Genomic DNA, 11,762 nt, shown 5'->3' on the forward strand with positions numbered 1-11,762 from the left:
AGGAATGCTCAATCATACCACAAGGACACATGCTCAACTGTGAACATAATAGCATTATTTGCAATACCCAGAACATGGAAACAGCCTAGATGCCTCTCAGCTGAAGAATGGATAAAGAAAATGTGGTACATATACACAATGGGGTACTACTCAGCAGAGAAAAACAATGATATCATGAGGTTTGCAGGCAAATGGATGAAACTAGAAAATATCATCCTGTAGCTAAAGTTTTCCTGCCTGGCCCACAGTCAGGGCAAATCTGTCTCACCTGCCAGTCCCACAGCCACTCAGACCCGACCAAGCAAACACAGAGACTTATATTGGTTACAAACTGTATGGCCGTGGCAGGCTTCTTGCTAACTGTTCTTACAGTTTAAATTAATTCATTTCCATAAACCTATCCCTTGCCACATGGCTCGTGGCTTACCAGGATCTTCACATGCAGCTTGTCATGGTGGTGGCTGGCAGTGTCTCTCTGACTCAGCCTTCCACTTCCCAGCTTTTTTCTCCTCCTTGCCCCACCTATACTTCCTGCCTAGCCAACGGCCAATCAGTGTTTTATTGATTAATCAGCAACACATTTGCCATACATCCCACAGCATCATCCTGTGTGAGATAACCCAGACTCAGAAGGACAAACATTGTACATATTCAATCATAAGTGGACACTAGATGTAAAGTAAAGAAAAATATGACTTTTATTAGCAGGGATGAGGTCCAAGAAATCTTTTGTCATAGTGAGTAAGCATTCACCAGTGACAACATGACTGCATGGCATTTATTCCACAGAGCTGGATAAATCTTCAAAAATTTTCAAGACTGTTTTTATGACTACAATATGTATTTTACTTAATGAAAGAGTACAGATTGTGACTGAATCAAACACATGATATTAATTGTGTAGGAAGGGAACACAAATTAGACTTTCTTGAGCAGGAAGCCAAGAGTTCTTTGCTTTCAACATCCTCATTTCTTCCTGGATCGTGGATGGCTTCAGCATCTCCATTCCACCAAAACATATAACTAAGCGAAGGCCCCAGCTGAGGCATAGATCTTTCTTGTCCCACTCCACAGAAAGCTCAAATTTACTATCAAATGCCCTTTATGTAACTGACAACAGCATTTAGAACTTTCATAGAGCAAGGAAAAGAAAAACACTTCTTATCACACAACATTAAGCATCCATGAAAGCCATCTTCCACATGGTACCAGCTCACAGAGACCCCCTGGTCTTCCAAGCGCTTCTTGTAGAGCAAGACATCATCCCGGAGGATGTCATTCTCACAACTCACCAGAAATGTCTTAGGGAGCTGAGCAATGATCTTGTCATCTGCTAGGACAGGGGAAATTTCTGCACTCCAAACATGTTTGGTTTCTAGATAGGCAGTCTCATTAAAAGGTGCAAAAAATTCCAGTTGTGGATCTTGGCTCCAGAACCTTCTGGGGATGTTGTGATAGCTGAGCCATTTCCTATATTTCTTCCACTTCTCCAGCGGTATAACAGCACCTGTCAACATGGCATCTTTCCAAGAGAGGTCAATAGTCAGGTATTTTAACATACAATTAAACATCATGTCTCTGGTGAGGAATGGCACATTTTTGTTCTGCTGATGTGATGGTAACTGAAAATTGATCAAATTCACAATTGGTTGAATCAGGACTTGAGCTTGGATCTGGGGTAGACTGGGAATGCTGGGTAAGATCTGCATGACATTGGCCACAGCCCAAGCTCCAATACTCTCTCCACAGAGAACCACCCGGAACGGGTCCACCCCAAAGGATTCCAGGTTCTTCAGGAAGTAGGTGGAAGCATTAAGACAATCATTGGCAAGGACAGGGTGATGGTAGTCAGGAAGCTTGCGGTATCTAAGGAGGAAAGAGCAAACACAGCAAACTTCTTTACAAAGACATCACAGAGGCCATTTCAATCATCGTCATCTACTCTCCAAAGGACCAAACCTGACTCCATCCTCAGAGTGATCCAAAAAGTAAACATGGCAACCCACACTTTTCCATCATGGACTTGAGGAACCATGAGGATCAGGGATCCCAGGATGCTCCATTTCCACCAACACTGTGCTTCCCATAGATGAGCACAACCCCCAAGGGAATATAGAAAGTTGAAACATGTTGTCTTAGAATATGGGACAACCAGCAAAGATCCAGGAAAGACTACAGGAACTCTTCTGGTCCCACCTCTTCCTGGATTCATCTTTTTCTGATTTTCAGGGTACATAGTGAGCATTGCTAAAACCACCCCAAAACATACTTAAAGTCATACCAGTGTTAGTAATAAGGCATTCATTCTAAAGTTTATTTTCCTGTGGTTAAACAAAAGTTTCAGGACATTAGGAAATTGAACTCCTTAGTTGGGAGCTCTTAGACTCCTACACAAGGCTGCTTTGAGAAAATGACTGTTAGTCAAGCAGCCAGCTAGACTTACAACAACACTGGTTACTTTGAACACCATACAAACACTGAGGAAACTACACAATAATTGTGGTCACTTGCCAGTAAAACACAACCCAAGCTCTTGAAGTTGCAGCACCAGCCAAAAGTGTTTTGAACAATTTGAATTACACTTTCCTTCCAATATGAACCCAGAGAATGGGAATTTCGCAGGTCATCTACCTAGCAGAGGGACTCTGGCCTAGTACAGAAGGGACAATAGAATGATACTGTAGTGGGTAGCCATTCCAGCTTTGATCTGGAAGTTCCAACCCCCATTGAGAATTCAGCAACTGTCATACTTACAAGGCGGGGCCAAGGGAGGCTCCTGGAGACACGAGACCTGGATGGGCCAGTGCTGTCTCTCTGTTTTGGGACCCTGGACGGTGGAGGTGGGCCAAGCAGAGCTCCAGAGAACACCGCTGGTCTGCGATACACCTTCCCCAGACCCCGTGACCTACCTATCCCTTAATTTGTAAGTTACGCCATTAAATAAATCTCCTTTTAACTACATGGAGTGACCTTAATAATTTCACCAATATGATGCTTCTCATAAACACGATTGTACATGAAGGTCTGCTGACACTGGAGCACACTCTCTTTTCTGATTAGATTAGCAAGCTGTTGTGCTCATTTTGGGAGCCAGCTGGGAGGCATCTCCTTATGTTGGCTGCCTCCTAGGTTTCCAACATTAGACCTAACAAACAGCTCTCACTAGAGGGTATTTTCTGGCTGCTTTTGTAGAGCAGACCGAGCAGGCCACCAGAAAGAAGTAGTGGTGACAGTGACAGCAGAGAGTGCAGAACCACAGAAGAGCTGAGCCATGACAGCAGTAGAGCCACAAGGGCCACTGATGGTTTGACAGCGATGATGACTGGCCCTTGGAAGAAGCCGGAAGCCTTGAGGACAGTGGTAGCAGAGTCACAGGAACTACCCGGTGTCCAGGACAGGAACACAGGCGAGGCCTCAGCAATGGCAGTGACGGGGAGCAGAGAAGCCGAGTTGACAAAAGAACTCAAATCCAACAGCAGACAGACAGTAAGGGAGACAGAGGCAGCAGTGGCCACAAGAGAAACAAAAACAGGAGAAACAGCAACCTTAGTTTTAAAGGGCAGAGGGTGTTAGACACTCCATGTCAGGAACTGTGAATGAGCTATTGTCAAGGCCTGGGGAATTCTGAACTCCTAGACATTCATAAGGAAGTGTACATAAAGAAAAACACCCCAAAATCAGGGCCTGTCTATGATCTAATGTCACCCAGATGGTTCCAATAAATACCCCAGCATATATGAGTCACCAAATGTCTCCTGCCACTCACCCCACCATCAGCACCACTGAGTCTGTCTCACTGGCCAGGAGGTTGCCCAGGCCATGGTAAAAGTCTGCAAGAGAAGACCCAGTGTTAAAGCAGTTGTGACAAGAACCAAGCACTTTCCACCACAGCCCCTCAGACAGCAGCTACTGTCCTGCACCCAGAGATGACATCTCTCTGTGGCTCAGAGAAGTTCAGTGGCTACAGGACATGAAGGGCAGGAAGAGAAAGAAGAGACAAGATTACATGGGGCTTCCAGGGTGTGGGAGAGGCTGTAGTGCAGCAGTGAGAAGCTCTGAAGTGTATTTTGGGGTTCTTCAGATGGGAAGAGAAAACTGAAGCTAAAGATGATGACTGGAGCCAAGACACTGTGTTCTGGGTTTAGCAGTGAAGGGGAGGAAGTGAATGGATTTTCTCACCATGTGTCAGCCAAGCTGAGCAAAGTGCAGGAATCTGAGTGTTGTGAAAAGGCAGAAATGGCCAGTACTATGAGTGCAGAGGAAAGGTAGGAGTCACATCTAGTTCCAGGACAGTCCTTCTCTGACATACTGCCCAATGTAGACTTAGACCAACATAGAAACCATTGCTGTGTAAGCTACAACCCACTGACTGGGGTGAGCCCTGAGCTCTGCACCCATCCTCTCTTTAAGAGGCTCCAACTTCTACCTTCATTACTCCCTCCTGACAAGTCCTCATGAGAACACGTGCCAGATTCTACCTTTGATGAAGACCTTACTTCCCACCTCGAATGGAAGCTCCTTACCCAGGCTTCCAATCACAGCACCTCCTCCATGATAGAAGATGATGCCTCGATGGGGTTTGGAAGACAATTCCTTGGGCTTGAACAGCCTCACAGGGACTGTTCCAAAATGCATGTCAGTCACCAACACATTAGGATCCTTCTTTATCATCATTAGGCCTTGGAGAAACTGTAAAAACCTGGGCATGGCACAAATTCTCAGTTTCTCTAGTATGTTCCCCTGTAGTAGACAAAGGATGGAAAGTGAGGCATAAGAGAGTGTGGTGGGTGAGTAGCTGCTGAAGCCACTTAGCATTTTCAGGTTTATTCACCAGTTCTCACCTGCTTGCTATATGTGCAAAGAGGTCATGGGGACATAACTCACTGTGCATTCTTTCCATATAGGGGAGCCTGTTTGAACTTTACTTCCCAAAATGTCCTGAATGAATGATGATGTTGCTGTGATTGAAGTGTTGGCCTCCCTCCATCAAAACTCCCCTTCAAATTCCATTGTCAGTATTAAGAGGTGGGCATTTTAAATGGCAATGATGTGGCATCATCTTGTGTTGCTTAAGTCCTTTATAGGTGACAGGGATAAGTATCTTCATAATAGGCTCCTAAGAATAAGGTCATCTGGTTTTCCTGTCTTATGACCATAGGCGTACTTGCCTTTTCTAATGAGAGGTGACATGAGATGACCCATTGCTGAAACCACTGCTCTAGGGATTTCCAAACTTCAAGAATGATTACGACCATTCCTCCTTGCTCTGGGCTACACCAAACTGCTTGGAGTTGTTACAGCAATCCCACAGAGGTGAAAAGATGGACAGATACCCCATGAAGGTGCCTCAGGATGAGGTAGCCAGATAATTGAGACAATTGATAGAATATTGTTATACTATTAGACATTGCTGAGGCAGATAATTTGGTCTTTCTTTGGCCCCTGGATCTTAAGGCCAATTAGTGTTCACTTGAATCCATCAACAGTGTAGATGGAGAATCATACCCCAATGGTACCTTCATAGTCCCACTATTTGTCATGGCCTGGTGACCCTGGAGCATGCTTAATTATACTATTCATCCTCTATAAAAAACATTCCATTGCATAGATGACAGATTCCTAATGTCTTAGTGTTCTAAAAATTCAGAATTCACCTAAATGGAATATAGGTGTACCTCAATAACAGAGGATGGAGGATGAGGGATTGATCCAACAGGGTACAAGGACCAAGCATAGCTATAAAATTCTTGGGAGTGCTGTGGTCCAGTAAGACCACATTATGATACCTGACAAAGTAATTGAGAAAATCTTGTAACAACCAGTGTCTTCAAATGTAAAATAGATAAAGGTATACTTGGACTCCTGGGAAGTAGGCAGATTTTCACATCCAACCTTGCCCAAGTTGCCTGCTCACTGTAAAACTTGGTAAAGAGAGTTACCATATGGAACTGAGACAAAAAGGCTCAAAGGACTTTTAATGAGGCTATGATAAACTATTAATCTGAAGGCTTAGATCATTGTAGGACCACATAAACAGCTGTTGGAAACAGATATGGATGGGGCATTTAAATAAGTCAAGTTGACCCAAGAGAGACTAGAAAGTACACTATATAGAACCTGCATATTTCAGGGAGGGATGCAAATATGCATGCATGGACACCAAAACAGGCTCCTTGCAAGCATTTCCATGTAAACAAATGACTATCAAAGCCACTCTAGGGGCTGGAGAGATGGCTCAGTGGTTAAGAGCACCGACTGCTCTTCCAGAGGTCCTGAGTTCAATTCCCAGCAATCACATGGTGGCTGACAACCACTAATTCCCTCTTCTGGCCTGCAAGGACACATCCAGGCAGAATACTGTATACATAATAAATAAAATAAATCTTTTTAAAAAAAGCCACTCTAAAGCATCACACAACTCAGTGGTAAATGTGGGCACTCACGGAGACTTGATGGTGACAAGAGTAGCCATTGCACACACTGATGTGCCAAGTGTGACTGAATACAAGCAGGTTCAATGACACATCCACCACCATACAGACCGACTGGGCCTGGGTTACTTTTTTAATAGATTATTAAAACAATAGTTAAAGAAGTTAAGTACAGAGGCAGCCTGCAGGGGTGAAAAGGGCACCCCCAGAGGCCATAACTTAGTTAAATGGAAACCCCAGGTGCCAGACATGGATTGTCTCCCTACAAGTTGTTGGCCAGGGAGGCAGGGAGGCAGGGAGGCACCTGAGGCCCCATAAAACATAAAGGCTCTGGCCACTGTGGTTGGATACCTGCCAGGACTAGATGGTAAAACTTTTGCTAAAGACATCATGTGATCTGGCTGCAAAACAGGAAGAAATAAAGCTGGGACAGAGGTGAAAGTTTTCTTCTTACTGACTGTCTTTCATAGTGCCAGAATGTGCTATGTGGGCTGCTGGAGGCAAACTGTCACAGAAAGACATGCTCAGCTATGGTCCCTGCATGCTATAGTACCAAATGCCAGAAAAGGTGTGCCTGCATGTGAAATAGGGACATGGTTATTGTGGGACAATCAACAGCTTTTCCATTGCACATAAGATCCACTACACATGAGAGAGTCATATCTGGTACTATAAACCAAGACAAAACCCAGTGGCTAGGGAGGTCAAGGCTTCCAGAGGGCAAGTCCCTGATACTGTTTTTAATGTATATGATGTACAGCAGGTTCTTCTATATGGAAACATTCCCTCCACAAGGGAGCAGGCAGCTCATGACACTCAAGGGGCAAACTTCACATGGCTGGAAACATTTCATAGTCCTACAGGCAGTAACCAACTGTCAGACAAGGAACTCTGAGCAGAGGTGCAGAACTGATGTTCTCAGGCCTGGCAAGCTGCAGAAGGCTCAAAATGACCTGAATATCCAAGCTCGGAGGTCATATTCTTGAGAAGACACGCTCTACCTCCTCCATCTTACATTGGTGGCTACTTCTTCCTTAGAAGCCATCACTACACTGTCCAGACACTGTGAGAAGTCATTGAAGACTACATTGCAAGTATAGAATTATTTAGATGTCTCCCTTCTATCAGGAAGAGGTCAATGGAGAGAAGAACCCCATGCATGTCATTCCACTCCTGTTCTCTACCTCTACAATAAATAATAAATGATTATTCAAGAATTTTTAACAACGCAATGTCATGTATGACAATTTCAAAGTATAGATAAGCATTCTTTTGTTTTATTGTTGAGGCTACAAAGCAAGGCTAAGCTTCCCATTTTGGGACCATGGAATGTTTCCAAGCTATTTTTGCTTCTATATAAACCAGACTCTCCTTTCTTTGTTTTGGGCCATGAGAACATCAACCACTTGGATTTCTTCATGCTTGCCATCCTTATAGGCAGCATGCCAGCGGTCTCTGGGCTACAGAGATCAGGCAGAGTCTCCCACATAGAACACACCATGAAGAGGAAACACTATACTCAATTCCACATCTTCTGTGAGCACATGTAGCCTGCCAGCATCAGCAGGTGCTTAGATTAGGGACTGTTTTTGAAGTAAAATAGTAAGGTTGCAAGGATCCACATGTTTCTCTGCCTTTGGTGACCCAAGGCTCTCATTTGGAGTGACAGGAGCCCAAATTAGCATGTGACCCTTAATGTTCCTTATTTCTCTAAAGTGGTCCATTGTTCCTGGTGGAAAATCTCCACAGGGCAGGAATATATAGGTTTATAACTTTTCAGACCCTATGATGCCTTATCAAAGTGCCATCTAATGCTTTCAGCAGCATGGTCCTCCAGAAGCCATTACTTCATTTCAGATGAGGAAGCTGAGGCACAGGGAAGTTAGCCAAGTTCGCTTGAGCCAGTGAGAACACAGCAGCAGTGCTTACTGGACAACCTGGCTGTGTGCTTGTTACCTTTCTCCTCCACACCTCCTCCTCAGGTGACTTTTGACGTAATCACTGTGAAATATCTGTCAACTGCCAGGATTCCAATCAGAATTTCAAAATCAGGACTCATTTAATTTACCTACTTCTCACATGGGCCCAGACTATCCTTCACACATCTGCTGTACCTATCAGCATGTGCTGATCTCTGTCCCCAATTTCCAGCCCAGAAGACCAGCACAGGGCACCACTGTCCATGCAACTATGCTTAAGGGCTGGGTGGACCCATCACGTAGATGTCATCAAAGAGGGCCTGAATTGTTCTCAGGACGAAGCCTAGTAAATTAATCTCCGCCCTCAGGTCTCAAGTTGATATAAGGAATCACCCAGAGACAAGGACATGGAACAAAGGGTGCTTGGGCTATGGCTGAATGTGGTTTTGGATCTATGAGGCTTTAGAGGGTAGAACCTGGGTCTGAAATTGTTTTCACAGCCTTCAGAAAATAGCTTCATACATACATAGTGCTGCATCTTGTAATAAGATCCCTCAAAAGATGGGAGTAGGGGATGGCCACTTTAAGGTAGCCAGACTGTAGATAAGGTCAGGCTAGAATATAGTGTGACATCCTTTCTCAACAAGAAAGAAAATATAAGCAGAAAATCAAAGAGGAGAGAAAAGAAGGAAGGGAAGGTGGAAGCAAGGAGAGAGGGAAAATCCAACAAGAGAAAAAAGGAAGGAAAAGAGATGGGGAAGGTGAGAGGTGGGAGACAAGAGACTTCCCCAACTCAGTCCTATGAGAACCTAGAGAAAGAAGAGAAGGGAATGAAAGGAGAAGGGTAGGATTCAAAGAGCACCCCCAATCCATGACAGGGCCCATGAGATCACTCACCAAAGCTATCAGGTACTGCAACATGTAGTACATAAACAGTAGCTTGGCTGGATGCTTCAGGGTGGAAGGCATTTTTGCACTGGGAAAATGCTGAATAACAACCCATACAAAGACTCCCAGTAAGAATGTAGGTAGCCCTGCTAGCAGCAGCAGCCACCGGACAGCCATGATTTAGATTCTCCAGAGCCTTGGGAGCTGTTGTCCTGGGGGACTTACTTCAGAACTTCTGTGAAGAGCACAAGATCCTGTTTTACAGATTGTTGCCTCCACCCTCTCCTTCCAGGATATATCTGGCACAGTAACCTGACCTGTCTCTCAGAACTCCACCCAAGCCAGCCAATGAGAAGCAGAGAAATCTGCTCAGGGAAAAAAAAAAAAAAGGCTGAGAAATCTTTCCTACCCTCCAAGGAGAAATTGAGAATGGGGCTTCCACTGAACACAGGTTTAGAATCTCACTAGCTTCCCAGTTACTGTGGGTTCCAAGAAGAGGTTGACCAGGGTTACACAGGCCTGAAGACCTGACACTTGAACTGTATGATATGGCATGTACTTCTCTCAGCAAGAGGCTGGTTGCACTGAACAATGTACTTTCCATCTCAACTCTGTGCTTTACTGGCTTCCAAAATTTTTGTCCAGTGTAGGATTGTCAGCAAGATGTTCAGAGGGAAATTAAAGCACTTGCCAACAAGACTGACAACCTGAATTTGATTGAAAGATCCACATAATAGAAGGAGACAATTGAATCTTCCATGTTATACTCTGGCACACACACACACACACACACACACACACACACACACACACACACACATGTTCTGGCAAGCAAATATACACCCCCACGTAAACAGAGACACACAAACACATATAAATAAATTTACATTTTAAGCAAAACAATGACACCCAGCATCTGGGTTGGCAGGCTGGCTCAGCAGGCAAAAGCCCTTGCCACACAAGCCTGAGGACCTCAGATCAGACCTCAGGATCCACATTAATAAGTCAGATGCAACAGTATGCATTTGCAGTCCCAACAATCCTATAGTGAAATGGGAGGCAGAGACAGAAGAATCACCCAGAAGATCATGGGCTACTGGCTGGGAGTATACAGCATTGGGAAAAACAAGCAGAAAGAGCTTGCCTCAAGACAGAAAGTGAGAACCGGCTCTGGAAAGATGCCTTTTAATCCACACATGCACATTGGGACACCTGCTTGTTCAAACTTACATACATGCATCACAAACACATACAATGACTAATTTTTAAAAGATAAACAGGTTTCTTTGCTGCCTTTGAGAGACAAGCCTCAAGATTGGAAACAGACAAATATCTTCAATGAGGGAGATTAAAAAAAACTAATTCAGAGCAAATGGAACTAGGAAACAAAACTGCAGTGCCTATTCTAACAAAATAGACTTTAAAGAAAAACTATTCATACAAGATAAAAAAGAAAAACGGCACTTCTTGATTAAGGCAACAATCCATCAATAGAGCATTACAACTCTAATTTTATATGCCCCCAATCCAGGGTCCCCTAATTTCATAGAAACAATATCAGTATATATAAAGCCTCAGATTAACTCCAATACAGTAATAGTGGGTGATTTCAGTCTTCCACAAAAAACAGTAGATAAGTCATCTAGACCAAAAACGAATACAGGAACATCAGGGTTAGATGACATTATAGATCAAATGGATACAACTGATATCTACAGAACATACCACTCAAGCACTGCAGAACAAACAGACCATCTTCGCTTTTTCTGAAGTAGAACTTACATATATTAGGATAAAAGGCAAATCTCAACAAAGACAGGAAAATGAAGTAACTTCTTATATTCTATCTGACCAGAACTAAATAATGCTAGACATCAACACTAAGAACAACCACAGAAAGCACATAAATTCATGGAGACTAAACAACTCAACATGGAATAGTAAAGATGATATTGGAGAAATCAGTAATTTCTAATTGAATTCTAATTACTAATTTCTTCAATAGAAAAACTAACCTTCCCAGAATTGAATTTAAATGAAAGAACAACATACCAAAAGAATTCAAATCACTTTGGAATTAAGGCTAGAAATTGGAAATGGAACTTCATAAAATTAAAAAAAAATCTATACAACAAAAGAAATGGTTGTTCTATTGAAGTGATACCTAAAGAATAGGAGAGAATCTTGGAACATTTGACTGATAATTCATATCCAGAATATGAACTCAAAAAACTACACAAGAAACCAATAAAAAGAAATGTAGTATCTGCCCTCAGGACTCCCCAAACCCTTGGTTCAGAACCCAAAGTCCCAATCCCCTACCACCCCTTCCCATGGCTTGCCTGCTTCTACCGCCGGGTGCCCACTCATACCTTGAGCAGATAACCTCTGCTCAGGTGCAAGCCATGCCAGTGAGAAAAATAGGTACAGGTCACACCACTCAGAAGAACAGGTGCAGAACAAGCCACTCAGGAGAACAGGTACAGGTCATACCAGGCAGAAAAACAGACCACAGCAGCCAGAA

General features: G+C 43.6%; 1 protein-coding gene across 2 annotated transcripts; it reads right to left on the bottom strand.

The window, feature by feature from the left end:
- Positions 1 to 880: 880 nt before the first annotated feature.
- Positions 881 to 9,415, bottom strand: LOC131905301 (arylacetamide deacetylase-like 4). 2 transcript variants are annotated; one of them, XM_059256273.1, is made up of 4 exons: positions 9,248 to 9,415; positions 4,569 to 4,740; positions 3,767 to 3,830; positions 881 to 1,866 (listed from the first exon to the last, which is right to left on the bottom strand). In XM_059256273.1, the coding sequence occupies exons 1-4, from the start codon at positions 9,413 to 9,415 to the stop codon at positions 1,092 to 1,094; spliced, it is 1,179 nt and encodes a 392-aa protein (XP_059112256.1). In that variant the 3' UTR covers positions 881 to 1,091. The 2 variants fall into 2 exon arrangements, with proteins under 2 accessions (XP_059112256.1, XP_059112255.1); XM_059256272.1 differs by having other exon boundaries at positions 4,524 to 4,740.
- Between the last annotated feature and the right edge of the window lie 2,347 nt (positions 9,416 to 11,762).

The sequence above is a fragment of the Peromyscus eremicus genome, chromosome 2 (assembly GCF_949786415.1).
Source record: "Peromyscus eremicus chromosome 2, PerEre_H2_v1, whole genome shotgun sequence".
NCBI classification, from domain to species: Eukaryota; Metazoa; Chordata; class Mammalia; order Rodentia; family Cricetidae; genus Peromyscus; species Peromyscus eremicus.